Source organism: Crocuta crocuta, unplaced genomic scaffold, assembly GCF_008692635.1.
Source record: "Crocuta crocuta isolate KB4526 unplaced genomic scaffold, BGI_CrCroc_1.0 scaffold466, whole genome shotgun sequence".
NCBI classification, from domain to species: Eukaryota; Metazoa; Chordata; class Mammalia; order Carnivora; family Hyaenidae; genus Crocuta; species Crocuta crocuta.
Genome location: NW_027529672.1, coordinates 3,887,170 through 3,914,719, shown reverse-complemented (window position 1 = coordinate 3,914,719; position 27,550 = coordinate 3,887,170). Strand labels below are relative to the sequence as shown.

The 27,550-nt window shown below is 47.0% G+C and overlaps 1 protein-coding gene across 1 annotated transcript in view; it reads right to left on the bottom strand.

Moving 5' to 3' along the window:
• Positions 1-27,550, bottom strand: part of DOCK1 (dedicator of cytokinesis 1) — a 462,145-nt gene that overhangs the window by 36,205 nt on the left and 398,390 nt on the right. The window contains exons 36-40 of the mRNA XM_077762917.1: positions 25,256-25,296; positions 23,986-24,076; positions 19,558-19,677; positions 4,447-4,536; positions 3,506-3,610 (exon numbers count right to left, since the gene is read on the bottom strand). Of these exons, the coding sequence (XP_077619043.1) occupies positions 3,506-3,610; positions 4,447-4,536; positions 19,558-19,677; positions 23,986-24,076; positions 25,256-25,296 (447 nt within the window). The remainder of the gene's footprint in view (positions 1-3,505; positions 3,611-4,446; positions 4,537-19,557; positions 19,678-23,985; positions 24,077-25,255; positions 25,297-27,550) is intronic.

Below are 27,550 nucleotides of genomic sequence, written 5' to 3'. Positions count from 1 at the left end.
CTGATGCTTGGCCCCCCCACACCCCAACATCGTGTCCCACCCTGGGGCTGAAGGAATCTGGCAACAAGGAAAAGACACCAAGGGACTGAAGAAAGAGGAGGCTGGGGGGTTGATGCTCTTCCTCATGGGATCCGTTGTTTCAATCAGGAGACGCGGGACAACAGGCCCCAGCCTGGCTGGTCCTGAGTCAGGTGCAGCCCTGTGGTCTGTGTTGACCCTGGCCAGACACCAGGGCGGAGGAGAGACAGAAAGCCCATAGAATAGCACCCCACCGAATACTTTTACATTTACCTCCTAGAGACTATGTTCGAATTCAAACTAAAATTTGTCTAATTAATGAATGTTCAAAAGATAAAGAGAGAGCCTATGGTACTCCATTTCTTTCCTTCCTTAGTCCTGACTTATTCTGGGTCCCCATAAATCACTGAAGAAGGAACAGTTTAAGAATTGAATATTTTTTTCACTTTGCGCTTAGGTATGTCTTCAAGTACCCATTATGGAAGAAAAATGTTCTCTTTCTCTAAAAAAATAATGTCAAGCAGAAACCAAAGTAATATGTAGTCTTAATTAGAAATATAAATACACAGTGTGGGCATCTTTTAAGCTTTATAAAGCCAAACATTTCAGAAATTCAGAGAGATTTAATGTATAACAGACTACTGTGAAACTCGCATGCATTTATTATGCTTTCCACTAGAAGAAAGACATAATAATAAAATGTATATAAAGACTTTAATAGAAAAACACTAGTGAGTTATACACGAAAACACTACTAACATTTTCTAGAAATGTCAATTATTTTGCATTCTGAAGCAGGCCCTTCAAACATGAAAACAAGAGGGAAATATATACATGTATAAAAAAATCAAAGATATTTATTCCTTGTAAGAACCATAAATATTAACATGAAAGCAAAAAAAAAAAAAAAAAAGGCAAAACCAAAAGCCAATGAGACCAATTCTTAAAGAAAAACAAAGCAAAAGGGACAGTTAGTTCTCAGGGGTATTAAACAGCCAAACATTTCGCCCATGATTTTGTAATGGCCAATGTCATTGTCAGGTTGACCCCTGCCAGGTGATCTGTGAAGCGTAATAAATATATTGCTATAGTCCCACAAAATTATTCAGGTGTAGCAGGGAAGTGAGCTCAATATTAATCATGCCCGTTAAACTCTTTATTCACACTTTGCATTTTGTCCTTTTGACAGAGGAGATGACCCAGTGCGGTCCCTGGAGCACACCCATTGAGTGTGCCTCCCAGCACAGGCCAGGCATCCATTGGCTCAGGGACCGCAAAGTGCCCGCCCCGCCCACCGGCACGTCAGGAAGCCAGCGCAGAGCCACAGTTGAGTGGCTGTAAGTCACAGCACTGTCCACAGAGGGTCACACACACACACTGTACCACCTCAGCACCGCCATGATTTAGGGTCTGTCTCTCTCTGTTTATCAGAGACACACACATGGGGGCACACATATAGATCTATACACATTAACGAAAGCCTTTAACAGCATCAACTTCGAGCTCATAATATTCTTCAGCTTGGTTTTTTATTTAAATATCGTTAATTTCAAGGGCCCCTGGGGGGCTCCGTTGGTTAAGCGTCAGGCTCTTGGAGCTCGGCTCAGGTCATGATCCCATGGTCCATGGGATCGAGCCCCACATCAGGCTCTGTGCTGACAGCATGGAGACTGCTTAGGATTCTCATTCTCATTCTCTCTCTCTCTCTCTCCCTCCCTCCCTCTTTCAGAATAAATAAACTTCTTAAAAATAAAAATAGAGGGGCGCCTGGGTGGCTTAGTCGGTTAAGCGTCCGACTTTCACTTAGGTCATGATCTCACGGTTCGTGGGTTCGAGCCCTGCGTCGGGCTCTGTGCTGACTGCCAGCTCAGAGCCTGGAGCCTGTTTCAGAGTCTGTGTTTCCCTCTCTCTCTGACCCTCCCCTGCTCACGCTGTCTCTCTCTCTCTCTCCTAGAAATAAATAAAAATATAAAAAAAAAAATAAAAATAGAATACAGTTAATTTCAAAATCCTCTCTCATTTAGGGCTCATAACCAAATGTCCTTTATTCTTTCTTTGGGAAGAAGACTTTCTCCAGAATCTGGGTTTCGGATCAGCTTCTGTCTGGGGTATGTACTGCCCCAGCTGCACAAGAAAAGCTGCAGTGTCAAGGAGAGAGGACATACCAGCAGTGACAGGGTAGGGACAGATGCCCTGGTCACCCCGGACCCTGAGTGAGTGGACAAATCAACAGGTCATGTTCCACAGCAGACCAGACCTGGGAGGGTCACTTGTTGATGTCATATCAACAATGACGGGTCCTCAGCAAGTAAGTCCTTCCTGCTGGTGGCACGAAGGGACGTCAGGGGCGTCTGTGCAATCAGAACCACCGGGGTCAAAGGCACACAGCTCCGGGACTAGGGAACTCTCCTACCTGGATATAACTGCCCCACACAGCTACGCTCTACATAAGAGATCTCGCTTTCCCCAAACCGGAGGAATGCCATGTGGTCTCCCAGAATAAGAGAAAACCATGTGTCTTCAAAAGATGTTACAAGAAATGACAGGAAATCATGGCCCACTGGTCAATGGCATCCAAGAGAAATTTTAAACAACTCTACTAGTAGGTCAAGCAGCATTTACTTGTACAATTTCTCTTCTGGCCTCGTGAGTGCTAGAAAGTGGGCATTTGGTTGATGATCACAGTATTTCTTCAATCATGTGTCAAACAGCACATGCCTATCCAAGTAAGGGAATGTGACTCATGTCTCCAGAAATGTGGCCATGAAAATCCCCTTACAATGTCTCATATAACTAAAAACATAGCTGTTCACGGCAGTATTATTCACAATAGCCAAAACAACCCAAACGTCCATCGAAGGACAAATGGATAAACAAAATGTGGTATATCTATACAATGGAATATTAGTCACCCATGAAAAGAAGTGAAATTCAGATTCATGTCTCAACATGTATAAACCTTGAAGATAGTACGTCAAGGGAAAAAGGCCAGACACAAAAGGGGAAATACTGTATTGTTTTACTTTATGAGGTACCTAGAAAAGGCGAATGCACAGAGATAGAGTGTGGGTCAGTGCTGCCAGGGGCTGAGAGGTGAGGGAATGTGGAGTCACTGTTTGGAAAAATGAAAAACTTCCGGAGATGGATGACTGCACAACATGAATGTATTTAATGCCACTGAATTGTACCCTTAAAATTGGTTAAGGTGGCAGGTTTTATGTCACCTGTATTTTACCACAATTTAAAAACTACACCTAAATCTCTAAAGGAGAGTCCTGTTTCAGAAAGTTCAGATGGAAAGATGACATGCAACCAAACAAAATATTACAAGCCCTTCTCTTACACCCTAAGCTGAGCACAGAGCTGTAAAGAGTACAGAGTCTGACTCAGACCCACGGATGCGAAGTCTGGATCATTCCTCGGAATGGGGAGAGGCTCTCTGTCCAGGCAGCAATTTTGGCTTAGATAAAATAGAATCAAAATTTACCCGAAGGAATGTGGGGAACCCTTGTCCGTAGTAGCCAACAGCAAAATAGTCGGGCTTAGGTCTTATCACCTTGACGATGTTTTCATAAAACTGAGCCTGTTTTTTCTGAAAGGAAGAAAGGATATTTCAGGTTTGAATAGTGTATTTAAGCATTTGTTCTTCTAGAACCTTCCAGCGGGCTCTCCATGCTTTGGCAATTCCAGTCGGGTGGGAGGCTGAGGATGAGGGAGGTGCAGTGCGGTCCCGGGCATCTGGATGCCTCAACACATGGCTCGGACAGAATTTGTCACCCACCCCCAGTGTTTGGCAGGGAATCTGACCAAAAGAGCGAAATTCAGTAGCCAGTATGATTTACCCCTGTTTTCAAGAACCAAAGAGGTGCCACAGAAATGGTTTTTCTTCTGATTAAATGACTGGTCTTTAGTATTTTTTTTTTTTTTTTTTTTAGTATTTTAAAAACTTGTATCAATTAGATACTGGGACACATTAAAGAAGAATTTAAAAGGGCAGAATTCCGGCCTAAATCAATGATAAATATTATACCATCAAAAAGTCCATCTGCTGAATACAAACAGCTTCTGTAGCAGGAGAAAGGTCTGGGCGACTCTGCCTTCACCCACACGCCTTGTAGACGGGGTCAGTTTTAAACCAGCAGAGGTTCTCGGAGATTCTTGGGCCAAGAGCAACGTACACGTGGGGTCAGTAGTTGTTTACAGCTTTAGTCTGGTTACCAAAGCTCCATTGGGAATAAAAGTAAGTACTCGTGGGCCAGAATCGGTCAGCAAATACATCAAAACTCTTGTCCTGGACAAAATGGAGGACCATGGCCAAGACCGCAGAAGGCCTGAGGAGAATCCCAACGTTAAAACGGGAAGGGAAATCCCAGAAAAACAAGTGTAGACTGCCTGTGTTTATTTAAGTAGAAAGAAAAGAAGACCTACCAGCAATTCGCTGAGTTGTTCGTAATCAAACATCTCATTTTCATACTGTTCAGCAAGTTCCTTACCCAGAGCAATGGCCTCCTCCCACATCTGTGAAGAAAAGGAAAGAGAAACCCAAACCTGAATCATGCAGTCAAGGAACGAAACAGTAATACAACTGTTCGTGATAAAACAATTTGGAAATATGCTTGCTGAATATGAAGACACTAGGAGAATAATGTTGGAAAAATACAAATATCTTCTAGAGGCTCATGACCAGATGTCAATTGACTAAACCTGTCCACTGCTGGTTCATCAGCTGAAGTCCACCCATCTGAGCGGCCAGTAAGCCGGGGGTATGAACCAGGGTGATGAGAGGCTACAAGGAGCCTGGTTTTGCTATTTCCCCAAACCATCCCATTGAATAAACACTGTTCGGACTGTCAGTAAGAACAGGATACATTTCCACTCTAAATAAAGCTTGCAAGAAGTCGCTTCATGTGTGCAAACACTGTGAGGCTATAAAGCCTGCCATCATTTTGAAAGGGGGAACTTTTTGTGGTAGCAGTTTCAAAGTGGATTTCCAATCAATAAACTGATTTATTAGGATGCTGATAGGCTTTTACATATGTGGAATAATTTGTTGATACATAGGATAAGACCTGAATTTCCCTTATTTCTCTTGGGAAAAATAAAGTGGTGGGCTTGAGAAGAGTTACATATAGAACAACCATCTCCTCCAGGAAGTCTTTCTGGATGCCAATTCTCCTTGGCTCCCACGGTGACCCAGATTATTAAAACCCCTGGATCACAATTGAAGGCCTTCTCAGGAATGTTTATTAAAAGAACTGAAGATTGTTGACTTAGAATCAGGAAGGCACCATGCCATTCCACATGTGTCCCCAGCCAGGAACCACCCACTTCTTGACGGCTACCATTCCCACAAGATGGTGGCCGCTAAAGTCAGGACAAGTGATTGTGAGCTTGCTCTCAGTCCAGCAAGACCCCTGCCTTGTCAGGTGGGTAACTGCATCATACCCATTTTGCAGATAAGAAAGTTGGGGATCAGATAGGTCAGTAACTTGCCCAAAGGCACTGAGAGCTGTACTTGGCCCACCCTGATCTTTTTCTAAAGCTCTTGATCTTGACTGTATTAGTCTGGGCTGCTATAATAAAATACCATTGATGGGGTGGCTTAAACAACAGACACTTATTTCTCATTGTTCTAGAGCTTGGAAGTCCGGGATCAAGGTGCAGGCAGACTCAGTTCTTGGTGAGAGCCTTCCTCCTGACTTGTAGAACATGACTTTCTCACTATGTGCTCACAGACCTTTGAGAGAGTGCTCTCTTCCTCTTCTCAGAAGAGCAGGGACCCCATCATGGGGGCTGACCCTACTTATGACCCGACGTAAACATAATTACCTCCCAAAGGCCTCGTCTCCAAATACAGTAACGGGGTGGTCCAAAGTACGAATTGGTGGGGGTGAGGGGGGAACAAACATTCAGCCCATATCAATGACCATGTGCTAACCTTCTGGCTTCCCTTGCTCCCTCCTGCTTGGATGGGTTTGAAAGGATACTTTGGGGCACCTGAGTGGTTTAGTCCGTGAAGCGTCTGGCTCTTGATTAAGCCTTACATCATGATCTCACGGTTCATGAGTTTAAGCTCCATGTCAGGCTTCATGCTAATAGTGCAGAGCCTGCTTGGGATTCTCTCTCCCTCACTCTCTGTCCCCATCCCACTCATGCATGCGTGTGTGCTCTCTCTCTCTCTCAAAATAATTAAATAAATAAATAAATAAATAAAACAAACTAGGCTGGTCACGAACTCCAGGCTCCCGCTGAGAACAGAAGCAGCTGGGTCCCCTACATGGCACACCCTCATCACTGAGCACCCACCTGTGGGCTGGTCTGTGCTTCTTCTTAGTAGAATGACCCCATCAAGGGCCTTCCTTATTACTAAACAGCCCAATAGGTTTAAAATACTCTTTACAGCTACTGCTTAAATAAACCACCTATTTTTTATGAGAAAAAAAGCCATTCTGGAATGAGAGGCACACTTTAATACGCTGAAAGACAAAAATAAGCCCAGAGTAGAAAAAGATTTCTGAGATAGGACCCGCGCCCAGGGAAGAGAGAACATGGCCAAGACGCCCTTCCCGGGTCCACACACTGTTCCCTTCCCAGAGCCGCCACTGCCTCCAGCCGGCTGGCGCTTTTGGAGATGCCTTGCATTCTCGAAGATTTTAGTCTGCTGTTACAGATCCTTCTCGGGTCCTCTGTCGGAGCCCAAGCTCACATTTCTAGGAAGAGGAAGCCTCTCTCACACTTTCAATGTCTTTTTTAAGCTCCAGTGACCAGCTCCTCCCCTTAGAGTATTTCCATTTCAAAGAAAACTTTGACTTGTGATTCTCTGTCACAGGATTTTCGTTAGTTTTCTGCAAGCGAACACACACTCTATTAGCTGCCTAGAACGTTAGGGCGCCTAATTCATTACTGAGTAAAAGCTTAATCTGTTTTTATCCTAAATGAGAGATGAGATGCTTTAGATACATATCAAAAGTAATTGTTTTTAAAGAAATGTAAGTCTTGAATAAATATCTTATCCGACTCACCCTTGAAGTGACATGGTTGTGTTTTCTATCCGACTGTCTATAAATACACATTCCCCCCTCTCCCCTCCAGTGTCTTAAAGGATTCTGCATTAAGGAGATTTAGATCTACTTTTAATTGGATAGGGCTCTAAGGAGTGTGGGCAATTCATATTTCCGACGTGAACACCTTGGAAGATATTTCAGTACCAGAGCGAAGACAGATTCAATGTGATCAAGATTTAGATTACCTCCGTGAAAGATTCGCTTTAACCCGTGGGTTTGAATGCCCTGCCTTAGCTCGTGCAATAGGCTATGAGGTTTCCCACAGCCCTGAATGAGAAGGCATCACATCCACGTGCAACTTTGACCAAATCCTTGGTCCATTTTATTGCATCCTTGAAATCGCTGGTTACTTGCCGCACGGAGCACATTCTTTCCTCCATCTCTTTTCCTCAGATAGTCTTTTTATTTTTTTATTTTTTTTATTTTTTTTATTTTTTTATTTTTTTAAATGTTTTATTTATTTCTAGGAGAGAGAGACAGCGTGAGCAGGGGAGGGTCAGAGAGAGAGGGAGACACAGACTGAAACAGGCTCCAGGCTCCGAGCTGGCAGTCAGCACAGAGCCCGACGTGGGGCTCGAACCCACAAACCGCGAGATCATGACCTAAGCGAAAGTCGGAAAGTCGGACGCTTAACCGACTAAGCCACCCAGGCGCCCCTCTTTTCCTCAGATAGTCTTAGCTACGCTTTCTTGAGATGATAACCGTTTCTCTATCATTCCGAACCTCCCAGTATCAGGAAGTACCATTTCTTCAAGTTTCATGAATACAAGTTTTTTTTGGGTGAAACTCCTTCCTTTGCTCCATGACAGCAGTGGCTGTGGAGAACGGATCAGGTATTGATTTCCTACGGAGAACTGCACCGTTGACAGACAGGATAAGGCTGACCTCACTGGGCACGGGAGCTCTGGGAGACGATGGAGTAGACGCCAGCCAGGATGACTGTCCCTTACTATTAATTCTGGCTGCCGATGACTCACCGGCACAGTGCGGACAACTCTGGTTTAATCCACTTAGTAGCTGTAAGTGACTCAGTGGTGAAGATGTTTTATGGGATGCTGGAGCCTCAGCTATTCTTCTAAAATTCAGCTGTTGTTCCAGGCAATTGTTGGGGAAAGGGTCTTACTCGATTACGTCTGAATTTCCAGTGTCCCACATAGGTCTCTGACGTGTGACTGGATGAGGCTGCAGTGGTGTGGAAGATTCCAGAACACCGGTCAAGGTCCCTCTGCACAGAGACGAGTGAGGTGGTCCAGAACTAACTAGCTTTAGGTCTTGTCCAGTAAGTGAGGCCAGGCACCTGTGAGTGTCAGTCTCCTTCTAGTCCCCCTAGGATGAAGGGTGGGAGTCCCCAGGGGAGATGCGTGTCACGAGAAGGGCCATGGTGACTCCGAGGTCTGTGGCTCAGCTGGAAGAACAGAGACCCTTACAGGCACCCACCCTCTCTCCAGCCCTCTTGCTCTTTCTTGAGTCAAGCCATCCTGGTGTTTCCAACCGGCATCAGCTAGATCAAAGGATCCACATATTTCCAAAGACATTTCTCAGAGAGAGAGAGAGAGAGAGAGAGAGAGAGAGAGAGAGCGGGTCAGGGCCCAGTCTCGCAGCCCAGCAGGTGCACTGTCTCTGTGGTCTGGGACACAGAGCCGCCTGATGTGGCCGGAACAATGAATGCCATGCACAAGATGGAGCTGGCATCTAGAAAGCCTGTCAGACGGGGCAGGAAGCCAGTGGGATCTGGGACTTGGGTGGGCTTAGGAAGCCTTTATGAAAAGGTTCATGAAGGACTTCTCAACGGCCAGTCCTCCCCTCTGGTGTGGTCAAGCACTCAAGGAATCACTGCCCCTCTAAGTCCTGCTCACTAACACGGCTTGCTTCTCCCGCAGAGGTTCTTCGCCTGTCAAAACAGAAAACTATTTGCTCAGCTTTTAATGCCCTGAAAGGAAACATTTCTCTAAAACACAGAGGTTTTGCATTTTCTTCTTTGGGCCAGGACATCTGTAGTTCTGCGAGACTCTGAAAAGCCTAAATCCGGCTGCAGGGAAGGGACACTTGCTCCTTGATCCTGCAGGTAGTTATTGTGAGTACTGACAGCTCTTTGAGGAATCGTGTGGAAAGGAGGAGACTGGCAGTCAGAGAGGAGTCAGAGCAAGAGGGAATTTCTTTTAAAGATGGGGGAAATAAGGGCATGGCTGTTCCTCCTGGCACGTGCCCTTCCGACATTGACCCATTTAATGGAGGGAGTGTGTGATCAGCTGGCTTCAAGTCTCTAGAAGCACCACCTCCCTTTCCTGGTCTCTGCTGCCGGCCACCTGTCCCCAGGTCTCCACCTCCCAGGCCACCTCCCGGTGCGTCTCCATCCCCTCTGTCCCCAACCACGTAGCCAGAATTACTCTCTGAAAAGAGGAAAATGAATCACTGTTGCCTCTTGGCACGAGATCTCTCCGGCTCCTTGTGCTTCATGGAGTAGTTGAAATCTTCAGGAGACGTGCCAGGCCACGGGCAAACTGGATCTCAAGGTCTCTCCATCCGTGTGTCTCAGGATCCCTCACCCTCCACCCCGTAGACATACTTCCTGACGTCCTCAGGAAAGCGAGATGGCCTCAGGGGCCTTGGCCTTGGCCTTTACACCTGCGCTGCACTCATTCTTTGCAATTCCTGTTCCTCCCATCCACTGCCAGGCAAATTTTATCTTCTCCTCAGGAGCCAATCGAACGCCACCTCCTCCATGCAGCCTGCCCTTTCTCCCTAGGAGTAATCACTCCCGTCCCTGTTAGACAGGGAGACCCCGCACCCACCATAGTGTCAGACCGGAGAAGGTTTTGTTATTTACCTGTTTGTACATGAGCCCCGGGGCTTGATGGGGATGCCTGGAGGCTGGCTTATAATTCAGAGGCGCCCTGGCACCAGTAGGTAGTGGGAATACTTGTTAGGGATCCTACAGTGTGGGCAGTAGTGTGGTTTACGGACTCTAAACATTGATTTTGCTCGTGCCTTGATAAAGCATGATTTTTTAAAATGTTTATTTATTTTTGAAGGAGACAGAGCGTGAGTGGGGGAGGGCCAGAGAGAGAGGGAGACACAGAATCCGAAGTAGGTTCCAGGCTCTGAGCTGCCAGCACAGAGCCCAATGGTTAACTGACTGAGCCACCCAGGCGCCCTGGTTCTTCTCTCTCTCTCTCTCTCTCTCTTTTTAATAGGAGCAAATCAGGATTTTAAAAAAAAAAAATTTTTTTTAATGTTTTTTTAATTTATTTCTAGGAGAGACGAGAGACAGCGTGAGCAGGGGAGGGTCAGAGAGAGAGAGGGAGTCACAGAATCCGAAACAGGCTCCAGGCTCTGAGCTGGCAGTCAGCACAGAGCCCGACGCGGGGCTCGAACCCACGAACCGCGAGATCATGACCTAAGCGAAAGTCGGATGCTTAACCGACTAAGCCACCCAGGCGCCCCAGGAGCAAATCAGTATTAACATGATCTCTTTGAACGTGTTAGCAGGTCAAATTCTTTCTAACTGAACAGATTCTGGCAAACATGAGGAGTTTCAAAACTATGGAAATGCTGAGCGTAATCCAGGAGGGGGGTGTCGTCACGTGTCTGTGCTCGCATTTCCTCTCAATAACCCCCGTGCTTTAAAAGGGAAACTCAGGGGACGAAAACATGTCACCCCACATTCTTAGAAAAGAAACCCAGCCACTTCACCAAATGCAGAAACTCACTCCCCAAATGCTTATTTTTAGTTCACAGGAAGACGGCGAGATGCCTCATTTTTGACTTGGGCGCAAGGCAAAGTGCGAACTTTGTCAAGGCGAGGTTATTTTAAGGGAGGAGGAAGCCGAGCTCCGGCTGGAAACCGTCACAGAGCTTCAGGCAGCACGTGGGCTCCCAGTCACACTCCCCATCGATCGGCCCTGCCAGGCTGGTTCTTGGTGTCAGGGGTGGCTTGACGCTGGTGACTAAGGACCATCTCTCTCTCTGACTACATTTTCCTGATAGCAGGGCTTCTATTTTTGACTCATCCTCCATAGAGAAGCCTGGTAATTTTCAGTGAAGTACGTGGATTAAGGGCTTTATTGAAAATTACTAGGCCTCAACCAAACACAATAAGACAGACAATACGGAGCATGTTCAGGAAAGAACGGCCGTCTGCCGGGATGAAACTCGACAGAAGGCTTTCAAGGGGATGCTCAAACGGGTGGTAAAAACAGAATGGAGAAGGAGCGAGGAGTGGTTATTAGCCCGGGAATGAAGGACTATAAAAGAATGAACAGGGAAACAGATGGAAATGATGTTTTCTGGAGAGAAAGAAAAAGATGAAAAGTCCAAGAGCTTGGCTTGAAAGACGTTCAAAACTTTTGAAGACGATAGAAAAGCAAAAATAGAAGAATGACTTCGTGTGCAAGAAATGCAGAAAGATAAACGAACAGAATTCAAAAGTTGGAGTGTCCAGGATAAAACAGCAGAAAATCCGTTCAGCGTTGCAGCCGCCGGAGCACAAAGACAGAGGGACTTTTAATATGCTCCTACCCCAGTCCCTGGCCCTCTGCTGTCCCTGCGGCCCCGGGGACGCCTTCCACGGACGGCCACTCCTTTACTGCCTGCCGAGGTCTGCCTTGGATTCTGTAAGTCCCTGTGTCCCCCAGGAAGCCGAATACATTTAAAACAGTGCAAATGAGCTCTGGAATGTTTAAAGTTTCCATATATTAAGGACATAATGAAGGTTTCCCTACTGACCCAAGGACACGGCCACATGGCGACAGCCTGTATCGACAGAGTGTTCACCGAGTCACACTTTTGCCAGATGGAGGTCCTGTTTAGCACTCATTTCAGAATCTCACGATCCCCAGCCTTCAAATTCAACTGTGGCGTGAAGTCCCCTTGCCTGAATATATGTCTTTAAATCAGAACTGCATTTTTTTCTCCCCTAGAATGAATCAACTGTAAAATCAAACCCAATTCTTGTGACTTAACTGCTCCTATGCCGCAGGACCATGCACAGCACAGGGGGTTCGGGGTTCGAGTTGGGTCAGCTGTTAAGTCAGAGCCTCTGCGGCCCCCACCGCGTGCCCTCCCTGCGTGCCTGCCCTGCTCGCTCCCTGGAGGAGTCCTGCAATCGTGCTGGCCGAGGACCGTCATTTCTAAAAGATGCACAGGATCCGGGAAGGAAAAGCCGGTCCAGGTGTCGTAAGACTGTCTTGTCTGATCTACAACCTCTGCAGTGAGCGCGGTTCTGGAACAGGGTGAGCGCCTGGCTCGGGAAGGGAGCCGGTGGAAGGTGCCCCTCCCCCGAAACCCACGCACTGCAGAAATGATGTCACGGGTCTGCCCCTTGAGACCTTTAAGGGCCTCAGAGTCTGGAGCAGGAACCAAGACCCCACCGAGGAGACAGACGCACCGAACAAAGAGGGCACTTTGCGGAACGTCTGCGTGACGGCGGCCTTTTCAAGCGTCTTGCTCAAGCGCTGGCCAGAAGGCGCTCCATTCCATAAAAGATGAATCAAAATGGCAGTGTCGATAGTGGGGGAGGCTGGGCCTGGGTAGGGTCAGGGGTGTGTGGGAACTCCCTGTACTTCTGTGCTGTCCACTCATTTTGGTTGTGAATCTGAAACTGCTCTAAAAAATAAAGTCTACTCAGAGAATTTTCTGCCTGGGTGTCCAGTTTCCCTCAGAGGGACGCAGAAGCATTAGGCACAGCCTGCCCTGCCCGGCCCCCAGGCAGCTTGAGCCAAAGCAGGGCCTGGTGACGGGGCTGGTCCCTGGACCAGCTGCCTTGTCCTTACTGGGAGCTGTTTGGAAATACAGAGCCTCAGGCCCCACCCAAGACCTACTGAATCAGAACCTGCATCTTAACAGGATCCCCAAGGTTCGTAGGGGCCTGAAGAGCATGAAACACTCCACGCAGGGGGATACAGGATACATACACATGGTTCCAAGGTCAGGGCGAAGAGTGCCGGAGGAGAGGCACCTTCCTGGATGGTTGGGGCGGGGAGGCTCCAAGGTGAGGAGGGCATGGGAATATGGGTGGGGCCCTTCCACACCCAGGGAAGACCATGGGAAGTCCAAGTGGTTGGGAATCCAAGAGCACGTTCTAAAAAAAGGCAGGACGTTGTGGGTGGGGAAAGGAGTGCTATAAGGCGGGGCCTCGTCTGCCAGCGAGAATCCTGGATCTGCGCGTAGAGGGGGTGGGGGGACCCCAGAAGTTTGGGCACCTTTTTTTTTAATGTTTACTTATTTTTGAAGGAGAGAGAGAGAGAGACTGAGTGTGAGCGAGGGAGGGGCAGAGAGAGGCAGAGACACAGAATCTGAAGCAGGCTCCAGGGTCTGAGCTGTCAGCACAGAGCCTGACGCCGGGCTCGAACTCACGAACCTCGAGATCATGACCTGAGCTGAAGTCGGATGGTTAACTGACTGAGCCCCCTGGCGCCCCTGGGCATCTCTGAAGTGATTTAAGCGATGATACTACGGCCACTTTGTAGAGTGTTGACCCAGGGAGCAGAGTCGCAGGGATGGGTGTGGGGGCCTCCGGAAGAGGACGCGTGATAGAGCCCAGGACCAGAAGCCCAGGAAGACAGAGCTCATGAGGAAGGGACCACTCAATGGACAGCCTCTAGCAGCAGCTCTTCTGTCCAAGGAATAGTTCAGCGGCGCCTCAGGGTAGGATCCCTGCCAAGCCAGTGCAGATATTAGAGCTAGTTTGTCAGGAACTCTCCTTGCTGAAGGCACTTAGATGTACAAACCACAATGAGAAAACGTGATTCATCCTTAAGAGCTTGGGAAGCCGATAATGAGATTATAACTGACTTCAGTCAAAGCACAAAAGAAAACAACATACCTGAGGGGCAGGATTCTAAATTTTAATAATAAAATTAGATAAAATAAGTGCCGGAAAACTGCATCATGCTCCAACAAAGCTAGGTTGCTTTTTCTTGATTTCTTAGGATTTATCTTAATTCATAACTGCCTCCGTTCCTATCTCTTTCCTTCCCTCTCAAATATTCGCCTTGTATTTCCTTCAGAGAACCCTCTGCCACAAAGAAGCCCCTAACTCACCTATCCCTCCAAGTTCCCTAAAGTAAATAACTACCATACTCTTTGTTAAAATTTATTTATTTTTGAGACAGAAAGCGCAAGTGGGGAAGAGACACAGAGAGAGGGAGAGAGAGAGAGAATCCCAAGCAGGCTCCACACTGTCAGTGCAGAGCCCAATGCGGGGGTTGAACCCACAAACCAAGAGATCATGACCTGAGCCAAAGTTGGATGCTTAGCTGACTGAGCCACCCAGGTGCCCCATAAACTACACATACTCTTGAACAGTTTTATCCAAAGTTTAGAAATGACACTGGGTCACAAGAAAAAAAAGCTAATTTTTTTGCTTGTTATCATCTTTTCCCTTGTCATTCTGACATAAATTCTATTATTTCCTGGCTTTGGTCCCCGTGTTCTAATTCATTTAGATATAGTTTAGCTTTTCAAATATTCACTCGGCGCAAGGAATATATGCCAAGAGGCACGTAAGCAATACTGGCTGCCTGTGAAGGCCCCGAGGATGGAAGAGTAAAGCTTCCCTTCACACCAGCAGGCGGATGGATGAGCCCGCACACAATGGTCTTAACGCTCCACGAAGACAAAGTCTTTGGCTCCGATCAGCACTGCCCAGGAGAAACATAATGCAAGGCACGTATGTAATGTTCAATTCCTAATAGCCATCTTTTTATTTTTATTTTTTTACAATTAGTTTATTGTCAAGTTGGTTTCCACATAACACCCAGTGCTCATCCCCACAAGTACCCTCCTCCATGCCCATCTCCCCCCTCCCCCCCACATCCATCAGTCCTCAGTTTGTTCTCAGCATTCAAGAGTCTCTCATGGTTTGCCTCCCTCCCTCTCCCCCCCATTTCCCCCCTTCTTCTCCCCCATGGTCCTCCGTTAAGTTCCTCCTAATCCTCCTATACGTGCAAACATATGGTATCTGTCCTCTGCCTGACTTATTTCGCTCAGCATAACACCCTCAAGGTCCATCCATGTTGCTACACATAGTAGCCATCTTTTTAAAAAGTGGGGTTACTTTTAAGAACATGCTACAGAATAATATCTGTAGCATTCTCATTTCAGCACATAATCAATAACACAAAACTAAGTGAGACAGGTGACATTTGTCTCCATTGCTCTGGCTGCTGGAACCAGGTAGACAGACTGGGAACCCTAAACTCATGTATTCCTTCAAAGTTCTGGAGGCTGACAGTTCAAGATCAGGTCGCCGGCTGGGAGGTTTGATGGGGGGCCTCTCTGCTTCGCTCGTAGGTGGCCCTCTTCTCACACGTCCTCACAGGGTCCCTCCTGTGGGTGTTCTAGTCTCTTCTCACAAGTACACTAGTCCTCATTTTACCTTAATCACCTGTTTAAAGGACTGAGGGCCAAACACAGTCATAACCGGAGGTCCTAGACATCAGGACTTGAAATTCGGAATTTCTGGCAGAAACAATCCAGGGCACAATGACATTCTTTACTTTACACGAAGTCTGGCAAACCCAGTGTGTATTCTATGCTGACAGCGTCTCTCGGCTTGGACTGGTCACATTCCAAATGCCGATGACCACATATCCCTCGTGGCTCCGGGACTGGATCACTCACTCAGGTTACAGTCCTACCCGCTGCCTGAGCGCCGTTCCCCTAATCCCCCGCCCAGAGCCCCCCCTGCATTACCTGGGACTCTTCTCAAGCTTCCACTGGCTCCCACACTTGCCACCCATCACCCAAGAGCCACTGTGAGATACTTTCCCGCCAAGATGACTGCAATCTGGGAACAGACGGAAATGTGTACCTTGAGCCCCCCCACCCCCCATAGTCAAGTCTAGTGATCTGCCTCAATGACCACGGCCACAGTCTTATTCCAGTATATTCAGAAAAGGCCTGGAGGGTGCTCCTTCTGAAACACTGCACATACCCACGCCTGGAAGGGACACCGGGGTCTCTGTCTTATTTCCTAAGTGCAGGTGATCCTAATCTGGCACAAAGCGCCCGACTGCCATCTCCTGCGGTGACCTCCCACCTCCCTCTCCGGCAGCCTGGGCAGATTTCCGGGATCCTACCACGGGGAACAGAAGCCCATTTTCTCACGCTGCCCACACCATTCCCAGCCCTCGCCCTAACCGGAGGAGGAAACTCAACTCTGGAGAAACGGGGATCGGGGCCCAACACCGAGTTCTGTGAGACATCTCTGTTCATCCACGTCCACGTCCAGTTGTGGGGCGCTGTGCTCTCGGGGAGATTTGGGTGAATATTATCTTTTTGTGAACATACACATAGTTAGGTAATTTCCATGTGTCTTTAGAGCCTTCCGTTAGAACCTCGACTCACTCGTCTACTTAAAAGCCCTCGTAGAGGTGGGTGCTGCATATCAGTCTTCCCTTCCGGGAACTTCTGTCCATGGAGGTCCGCTGTGGCCCTGGGATTTGCCTCAGCCAATGACATGGGCAGAAACGCGGTGTCATATCTGGGAAGTGTGTGTAAGGGGCTGGTGACTCACTGTCTGCATTTGTTGGTGGTGGGGCCTCTGCCCACCTGTGTCCCGGAAGAGGGCGATGCTCATGAGGCATGAGTGAAAAATAAACCCGGGTGCTATAGAGCCCCCATGCTTTCAGAAGGCTGAAATTCCAGCATCTTCCAGCCCATCCTGCCTGACACAGGAGATGAGTAATTACTTCATTCTGTTATCTTTGTCCCAGGAAACGTAGTACTTGTTGATGTCAAAATGGCTTTTCTAATCGCCCAGGCACTTCAGATTTCATCTCAAGAACTTTCTCCCTCACCTGCGCTCATGCTCACATCAGCTACAGATGGATGAGGGGGACTTTGTTTTCTTTGAAAGTTCTTGTGGAAAAGTCACAAATACTCAGAAACGGCTTTTCAATCAGTTTTGCCGAGACAACTCTAACGGCCGCTGTGGAGACGGGCCTCCTCAGCTGAGCTGGGCAAGCACACCTGCTCCGAGTCCACATCAGCCCACCGGCCACTCTCCCGAAATCACCTCTGTGTCCCCCCCGGGACACAGAGACAGGGGAGGACGGCCCTTCCGCCCCTTCTCTTATTACCAGTAATACGTTGTCACTTGAGCGTTTTCAAAACCAAGATTTCTCACTTGGGCTGGATAGTTCTCTGCTGTGGGACTGTCTGCACATCACAGGATGTTCCAGAAGCATCCCTGACCTCAACTCACTGGAGGCCAGAGGCATCCACTCCCCAGGTCATGCCAACCTAAATAATCTCCTGGGGGATCCCAGGTGAGAACTGCCGTTCTAAACTGACCACATCCTTCCCCCCGCCCTCATATGAGGCTGCTTGTGCCGGAAATGAAAAAGACCCTGCCGGTTCTTTGATTTATTGTTTATTGGGGACCACTGACCTGCCACAGAGGAGCCTTTCTCACTATCGGGAATCACTCTTAAATGCTGAGCATCCATTCTCTTTCCTGACTTCTCTGTTCCCCCAACAAACGCCCCCCGGGCTACATGTCGGGCGCTGATGGGAGAATCAGGCGCGCTGGCGGAAGAGGCATGTGTGGCTGTGATGCCCATGGTGCCGGCAGCCTGGGGAGAGACCTGCTGCGGAAACACACGCAAACCCCTCGCCGCCAATTGTGGCAGGTGCTGTAGAGGAGGAGACGACACCGTGGGGGCCGGACAACAGGGGACGTTCAAGCTGAGGCAGGAAGAAACCAGCCAAGGGCAGGAGGAGCAGACCTGCTGGGCAGAGGCGGGAGGGGCTGGTGTGTGTGAGGTCCCTCAGATTCGGGCGATGTGGCCGAAATGCAGGGTGTCACACCTCCGGGAGGGAATGAGGGGTGACGTGGTGGAGAAGTCTCAGGGGCCGAGGACACACTGCCACTGTGACAGCCCAGAGTGGCCATGAGCAGAGGCACACATTCCTTCAGCCCCAGTGACCTCTGGACCCCTCTGGTCCCCGGTCCTGCTCTGTCCGTCCCATGGCTCAGAACACAACAAGCCAGGAAGTCATCAGGGGAAGGAACGGCTGAATCAGCCCTATGTCTTTTAGTGGTTTGCTGACAAATAGGGGTCCCCTGGCTAAACCAATAAAACTGTAGTAGTTGGCCTTAATTGTGAAAACGTCTCATTGCTGTGAAGAAATATATTCTGTTCTACAACAGGACCAGACATAATCCACAGAACATTCCCAAATGGCCTCTGGGTAACCTCTATGCTATTCAGAACAGTCTGACTTTTGCCCTGTGTCAAGGAGTGTAGGGAATGAACAAAAGACACATTGTCTTTTCAATAGGGTTTGGCTTATATCGACAGCCACAGAAAGAAGCGGCCATCATCCTTTCCTGATCTAAGTGCTGTTTTGGGTAGGGCTGAGTCCCCCCACTCCCCCAAAAGATATGTTGAAGTCCTAATCTCTGGTTTCTGTGAACGTGACTTTATTTGGAAATAGGGTCTTTGGATGTGATTAGTTAAGATGAGGTCATCGTGGATTGGCAGGGAAATCCAGTGACTGGCGGGCTTGGAAGAGGGAAATCCGGACAAGGAGACACATATGGGTGGACAGTTGACTGACGTGGCTACAAGCCATGGGATGTCGAGAACGGCCAGCAACCCCAGGGAGTAAGAGAGAGGCGTGGGACAGGCCCTCCCGTTCGTCACTGCCCCGCAGACAGCATGGCCCTGCCAATGTGTTGATTTCAAGCTTCTAGGCTCCAGAACAGTGAGAGAATAAATCTCTGTCATTTAAAGCCACTCAGTGGGTGGCACTTCATCACAGCAGTTCTGAAAAACTCTCAAGTGCCCCCACGGATTCTCTGGTCACCTTTCTCAGAGTGAGAAACAAAAGCAGATGACTGAGATGAGTTATAAATCCTGCCGAAGCCACACAAGGAGCTCTGAAATCACTTTGGTGGTAGATTTTAAAAATGGCCAAAGCTCAAGTAGCTTTTTTTTTTTAATAGTTACATCTTATGTGAATCACACGAAGTACGCTGATAAGACCTATTACTGGCTCATTAAAATGACAGCAGGCTTCACCTCCATAGAAGTCAACAGAATAAATAATTTTGTGGGAGCCAGTGAATCTAGAATCTGCCAAAATGGCGCAATACTGGTCTGCACGGGATTCATCTTTCAGGGAGTGTAGAAAAATCCAAAGTGTCAAGGGAATGCGTTAGTCCTAAGTGCTCAGAAACCCTTCCAAATGAGTGTCCTGGACCTGATTGTCTCCGGCAAGGACCCGCGACCTTGTTGTACTTTTTGAGTTCCTTACTTTCAGAGCATGTATAGGAGGAAGGCTGTGGGGGTTTTGGGTAGGATTTCTGCTCAGAAGTGCCAGCTGGTGGGCCGTGCATCACACCTTCAGACACACAACCTGTAACAAATTTCTGGTTCCACAAACATCACGCGTCCTGAAACGTGCACTGCAGGAAGCTATACGTAATGAGAAAAATACAAGAAAAACTGCATTTTTTTTTTTTTACCTTGCCTTTGTCGAAGTAGTGGATGATTTCCTGGTAGAGCTGTTCCTTCAGCTGGCCCTGTGTCGTCGCCTGGTACCCGTCCCGCTGCGTGAGGTGGGCCGCGCACACGTCCTCTGACCACTGGGGGAAAAGCAGAGCGTGAGAAGGGCCAGGCGGGAGCGTGTCCAGGGCCACCACGGGCCCAGCCTCGGTCAGAATGCACAGCGAGTCCCGCACACCCTGGATGCACGAGGCTGTGGCCAGGGCCGCTTGGGGCTGCTTTGTGAGGCTGTTGGGGTCTGGGAATGAGGGCAAAATGTCTGTGCGGAGGCCCCACGAGGAAGGAAAGACAGGAGGGAGGCCAAGCCAGGCCCCGCAGGTTCTGGAAAGCCCAGAGCTGTCAGCTTGCTGAGAGTGCCTTGAAATCCCCAGGATGAATTATGAGCCAGGTGACTGCGGGCTGTCTCAAGGGAAGCAGCCCAGGGTGCTGGCCTCAGTCCTGAGATACTCAACATTTTTTATGTTTACTTATTTATTTTTGAGACTGAGAAAGAGAGCGAGCATGGGAGGGGCAGAGAGAGGGGGACAAAGGATCTGAGGTGGGCTCTGTGCTATCAGCACAATGGGGAGCTTGAACCAACGAACTGTGAGATCATGACCTGAGCCAAAGTCGGAAGCTTAACCGACTGAGCCACCCAGGTGCCCCGTCCTTTTAATCAACAACAAAGAAGACACATGGATTTCACATACCGGTCGTAAAGAAAGGGACCCCCTGGCCTATCTTTGTAGGTTTGTCCGTTGCCCACCACAGAGGCAGAACTCAGTCAGTGGATGTGGAAGTGACAGTGGATTTACAGTATCAACCGTAGATGCACAAGAGTCTCTGCAAGCTGGGGAGATGCACGCAAGTGAAGGCAACCTCATCTGATGTGTAAACTCACATACTTGGGCTCCGCGAAACAGGAGCGTTAAGTATAAGGCTTCAAAAAAAGTCACTGTTTTGGTGAAGACCTACTTTGTGCAAGGAACCCTGACCCAGAGACAGTGCTGGTACAGATTAGAGCACAATGATCTATAATAACATCACAAAATCTATTCCAAGAGCATTACAGAGTAAGAGGCGTGCGTACACACAGCTGCTATGTGTGTGTGTGGGGGGGGTCTGGGGATGCTCGTTGGAGAAAATAATTAGAATGGGCTTGCTTATCAGCAAGCAGTCTCCTTCTGTTGGACACAGGAAGTAGAGTTTGACCTTGTCGTTAGGAGAGCATAGATGCCACAAAGAAAGCAAGGGACCCCCAGGACGCCTGGACCAACATGGGGGTGGGCGTGCCCCACTGGACTCAGTGCTGTTCAGGCCACATCTGGAGCAGTGACACCAGCCAGGGTGACACATTTTAGGGGCAGATTAATAAGAGCAACAGCTGTGATAGGGCAAACTCCCAGCAGGACGGGCAGCTAAAATGGGGAGCAGGGGGTTGGGGGGCAGGTGAGGCCCCCGAAAGGCTTGCACACACCTTCTGAAGCCAGAGGGGCCCCGAGGCGCCTCCTGCGGAAACCTGGGGGCTCCAGAGTGGCAATCCTGCTCTAGAAATGTCAAGTCAGGGTGAGAAACATTTACTCAGGCTGCAAATGTTTCACCTTGAAATTAGACTTGTCTACCCTGACCCTGGTTGGCTGTCACAAAATCGTTAAATTATGGAGTTCTCACTGCACAGCTAGACTTCTTCTTCTTCTTTTTTTTTAATCTTTTTTTTTTTTTTAATTTATTTCTAGGAGAGAGAGAGACAGCATGAGCAGGGGACGGTCAGAGAGAGAGGGAGTCACAGACTGAAACAGGCTCCAGGCTCTGAGCTGGCAGTCAGCACAGAGCCCGACGCGGGGCTCGAACCCACGAACCGCGAGATCATGACCTAAGCGAAAGTCGGACGCCCAACCGACCAAGCCACCCAGGTGCCCCTAGACTTCTATCTTCATAGGGGATAAATGTAAAATCTTAGATGATTCTGAAATGTAACAACAATAAAATAAATAAGAAAGTTGATTTCAAAGATCTTCCTTGGAGTTTAAAATCACTTACAAAATATTGAAGAGGGGCATAAAAGTCCCTCTACATCTTCCATTTAAATACTGATATAATTTAACTTGATTACCAGGACTCAAGACTAAGGTTTTTATTGCTGTTGGTTGAGACAAAATAGCCAAAGATTATATTTGAGAATTTTTGTTCATGGACAAGAATGTATTTGTCACGTTGAAGGAAAATTTTCATAACCAAACAAATAATGCCTTCATTAAGCTGATTAACCAGCTTGAGTTCACACTGAATGCAGTATCAAAACGTATTTAGAAAAAATTATGAAATGTAATGGTGCACAAAATAGGGAGAGAAATTGTAGAGCATTTTGCCATTTAACTGGAAAATTCAGAGCCCCGGCGGAAAAGATAACGCATCTGGGCCTATCGATTTGGGCTGTGAAACACACCCTCATGTGGTCTGGGCTGAACCCATCTGTGTTCAATAAATTCTATGCGTGAACAAATGATAGTTTACACACATGTATATTTTATGTTCACATCCACATGTGAACGCTTATGTACTATAAGAGAGTGAGGGTGAGTGAGCAGTTTGATTTTCCTGGTGAAAATAAATGTTGTCAGACCTGTGAAAATGCCTTACTGCTGAAATTTGGGTTGCTAACAAATGAAGGCCATTAGAATTCACAGTAGCATGGCTGGTGTCAGGTGTGCTAACTGAAATCTCTATCTTCATAGATTACATTCCTTGGGAGAATTTTATGTGAAGCCAAAGGGGGTTTACTGAGGAGTGTTGATGAGGTATTCAGGCCAAGCCTCTTCCTGTCTTACTTGTAAAGGACTCTTTTGTTTTCAGGCAAAGGTAAATCTCCATACTCCAAGCCATGGAGACTGCTGGTGTGGATCTGTAACACCAAGACACCCTGGAGATTTCAGGGTTGGGCCAAAGGCTGGAGGGGTCTTGGTAGAGTCTCACTCTTAACATAGTGTCCTCCTGAGTGCTTCTCAACACCCCATGCTTAATGCTTGTTTTAATGTGATCTTCTCTGGTTTTCTTTCTTTTAGTTTTTGGTGTCTGGGGGGCTGACCTGAGTTTGGAAACAGGGTTCCTTGATTGAGTGGTCTTTATGTTGGGTCACTCAACTAAATTCTAATTCTCCTAACTGTTCTTGTTGACCCAGTTTGTAACTTTTTAAAATATTTTTATAAGGATGTAATGGAAAAGATGATCTAATGATTAGCTAAATTTTTAATACATAAAACTAGAAGTTGTACACTATTTCCTTCACCTATCCACTTACCATCCACCTGCCTACCAACCCACCCACATACACATTTATCCATCTATCTGCCCATCCACTCATCCATCCATTCATCCATCCACCCACTTACCCAACCATTCACCTTTCCATCCATCCATCTACCCACCCATATTTCCATCCATCCATCCATCCATCCATCCATCCATCCATCCATCCATCCACCCACTTATGCATCTATTCACCCTTCCATCCATCCATCCATCTATCCACCCATATTTCCATATATCCATCCATCCATCAATCCATCCACTCACTTACTCATCCATTCACTCTTCCATCCATCCATCTATCCACCCATATTTCCATTTATCCATCCATCCATCCATCCATCCATCCATCCATCCATCCATCCACCCACTCACCTGCTTACCCATCCATCCACCCTTCTATCCATCCGTCTATCCACCCATATTTCCATTTATCCATCCATCCATCCATCCAGTTATTTACTGTGGGTCTACTCAGTATGATTAACTGGGCTAGAATTGGACGTGGGGGAAGAGCATGAAAATATTACTGCAAACAAACAAAAACAAACAAACATTCAATGTCAAAAGATACCTGCATAACAAAAGAATCATTGCAGCTGAAAGCTGTCATGCCAGACCTGTGCTCAGGAGCAATACTCCACGAGAATTAGGCAAGAGGTCTAACGTTAACTGACGGACTCATAGAAGATCTAAATGTGAATGCTTTGCTAAGATAATTAGGGATAAGTCTCATCCTATTCTACCCTGAGCTGTCCAGATTCCTTCTTACGATGTTATTCCCTACTACCTCTGAGTTCTGCTGGCATCAATAAGGAACTACAGAATCTCTAACTCGCTGCTAGCTGACAGCCCGGTGACGGCTGTTTGTGATGCTCAGTGATAATTTGCTATGACATCTTTCTAAATCTGCATTCAGTAGGGCCAAGTCTATAATCAGAATAGCTCCTAAATATGTCTTTGTTTATGTCACTACACTTAGTCAAAATCAGTAAGATCTTAAATCATAGGTTCACGGAAATTTATCATGGACAAATAAAATGTTAAACTATCTTAGAACACATAACAACAGAATCATGAAAGTAAGCAGTAATTTCTATTACCTTCAGAAGTTTTGCATGGAGAAGCAAGGTATAAGCTGCCTCCGTGTAGTTATCACACTCTTTATGCAGGTCACACAGCTTGTACAAATACCTGAGATGACAAAAGAGACTCTTCACGTGTGAACAAATCATTTGTGCTGAGCATTGCAAGAGCTAAATTCTACCTTCGACTGTACATCATATCTACACTTTCTTTTTACAGTGTTCACAATTCACAATGCCTCGAACACTTTGGGTGCAGAAAGCACTAAGAAAAACCAACAAGAAGAATATACAATCATATTTTTAAGAGAATTTCGAGTTCTTCCTTTTCAGGATGAAAAGAAAGCTGGCACAGGAAGGCAGAATTGTACTTCAAGGGTTTCTCATTCTTTTTAATCTTTTCCAGAGTTTTCTTCTTATATTTGAAATGAGATTATGATGTTTGCTTGTGATTTCTTACATTTCTATTGAATCCAAGCACACACACACACACAAAATCCATAAAAATAAAGGGCTTTGATGATCACAGTGAATGTGATCAAAAGAACTTCTCTGCCATAAAAATATAAAGGTTGCTTTTTTGTATAAAGTAAACGACATTTTGGATAAAAGAATATTGTTGTTTTCCCAAAAGTTTATTAAGTTTCTATGACATAGTTTTATAAAGGAGAAAGTAAAAATTTTTTAGAAACCAACTTAGAAAATCATGCTTGATGTAACAAACACATCATAAAACACGAACGTCACATGATATATCCTTATTCTATTCTGCAAAGTTATCATCCTGCTAAGTATTGGATAATGGCCCCTAAAAGTGACTAAGAAAGAGAGGGGCTCAATCACAGCCCACTCCTCTAGAGAAAAAGGCAAGTGAAGGAGAAAAATCCAGCAGACAACATAAGACCTCGGACTATAGTGTCAGTTACAGTAAGAATGGACTGAAAAATTATACTATTATCCACATGTGATAAAATCAAAACTGGATTTCTCATTTGATCATATGGTTGCCTCTTTTCAAAAGGACCATACGGTTCAGTCAAGAGATACAAAAACCCTGTGAAATAATAAATTATGGCTTTTCTCTAAGGTGACTAACTATGACCCCCAAAGGTTCTACGTTGGTGTAGATCAACTGGATCAGAGTCAGAACACATTAAACTCTACCTCGAGGGTTCAGGAGTCCTCTAAGATTAACCCCCGCAGTTAGAAAACATTTGTTAGCATGGACTTAACAAACAGTACTTCTAATAAACATGCAGAGGTACAAACACACATGATGCCTACATACCTTATGTACATTTCTTCTCTTTCAATTTCTTTGTAGAAATTCTGAAAAATCAAACCACAACACTGTTGTAAGAAACCTGTTCTATATAAGATGCCACGTGAGCATTAAATTATCATGATTCTTCACTTTGTGTCAAACCGAGCCAGGTGGACCCAGGTCTTTGGTTTAGAACCACAAATTCAAGCAAAATGGCAAATTCACTTTTTGAAGGGGTGATTTTAATGATTCCTTTTCCTGTACCTGCACTGTGACGACAAAAATCTACTTCTGTCATTGAAGAGTCACTGGTTGTTAGTTAACAAATGGTATTACCCAAAGATACGACAGCTTAGTCATTCTTAATCATTGCAAAGTCATTAGAAGATGAAAAAAAAAAAAAAAACAACCCAGTAAAGATCCCAAATTTGGGAATAAACATCAACATGATTTAACACATGCTGAGCCCAGCTTTGGCAAGAGCCTCTAGAAGGCAATGTTGGTGATCAATGTAGTAGCTACCGGCGACATGTATTTGAATATAAAGTAAATGTAATTAAAATTAAATAAAGTGAAATATTCACTCCCTCTGTTCCACCTGCCATGCTCTGACTGCTCAGTAGACCTAAGGGGCAAGTGTTACTGTATCTAAGTGTGCAGTTATAGAACATTCCCATCCTCACAGAAATTTCCATTGGACAGTGCTGTTCCAGACAGAGAGACCTTCCAAACCATGGTAAAAAACCCAAAAACCCAAAAAACTGGTTGCCATTTGAACAGCACCTTCTGTACACACATCAATGAAGAAAGATTAATAAGCAGGTTATAAGCAATGGGCTATTTCTACATATTTTAAGATATCTTCTGGGCGAGCATGAAAATTTCTATCGAAATTATATTTCTTAACAGAGACATCTCTATAAAGACTTCAAAATCTTCATCATACACGAGGCACCAAAAAGGTGCAGGACAGTCGCCTGGCCAAGCCGAAGATTTGGCCGGCAACACCACAGCCACTGTCAGCGTGAAATCTAGCACCTGAATATGATGTGACATCTCCAGGATCAGGGCCGGCGACACTGGTGAATGAGTGTCACTGCTATACAGGAGGGGACGCTGGTGAATGAGTGTCACTGCTATGCAGGAGGGGACGCTGGTGAATGAGTGTCACTGCTATGCAGGGGGGACGCTGGTGAATGACTGTCACTGCTATACAGGAGGGGACGCTGGTGAATGAGTGTCACTGCTATATAGGAAGGGACGCTGGTGAATGAGTGTCACTGCTATACAGGGGGGGACGCTGGTGAATGAGTGTCACTGCTATGCAGGAGGGGACGCTGGTGAATGAGTGTCACTGCTATGCCGGGGGGACGCTGGTGAATGAGTGTCACTGCTATGCAGGAGGGGACGCTGGTGAATGAGTGTCACTGCTATACGGGGGGGACGCTGGTGAATGAGTGTCACTGCTGTACAGGAGGGGACGCTGGTGAATGAGTGTCACTGCTATACGGGGGGACGCTGGTGAATGAGTGTCACTGCTGTACAGGAGGGGACGCTGGTGAATGAGTGTCACTGCTATACGGAGGGGACGCTGGTGAATGAGTGTCACTGCTATACGGAGGGGACGCTGGTGAATGAGTGTCACTGCTATACGGAGGGGACGCTGGTGAATGAGTGTCACTGCTATACGGAGGGGACGCTGGTGAATGAGTGTCACTGCTATACGGAGGGGACGCTGGTGAATGAGTGTCACTGCTATACGGAGGGGACGCTGGTGAATGAGTGTCACTGCTATACGGAGGGGACGCTGGTGAATGAGTGTCACTGCTATACGGAGGGGACGCTGGTGAATGAGTGTCACTGCTATACGGAGGGGACGCTGGTGAATGAGTGTCACTGCTATACGGAGGGGACGCTGGTGAATGAGTGTCACTGCTATACGGAGGGGACGCTGGTGAATGAGTGTCACTGCTATACGGAGGGGACGCTGGTGAATGAGTGTCACTGCTATACGGAGGGGACGCTGGTGAATGAGTGTCACTGCTATACGGAGGGGACGCTGGTGAATGAGTGTCACTGCTATACGGAGGGGACGCTGGTGAATGAGTGTCACTGCTATACGGAGGGGACGCTGGTGAATGAGTGTCACTGCTATACGGAGGGGACGCTGGTGAATGAGTGTCACTGCTATACGGAGGGGACGCTGGTGAATGAGTGTCACTGCTATACGGAGGGGACGCTGGTGAATGAGTGTCACTGCTATACGGAGGGGACGCTGGTGAATGAGTGTCACTGCTATACGGAGGGGACGCTGGTGAA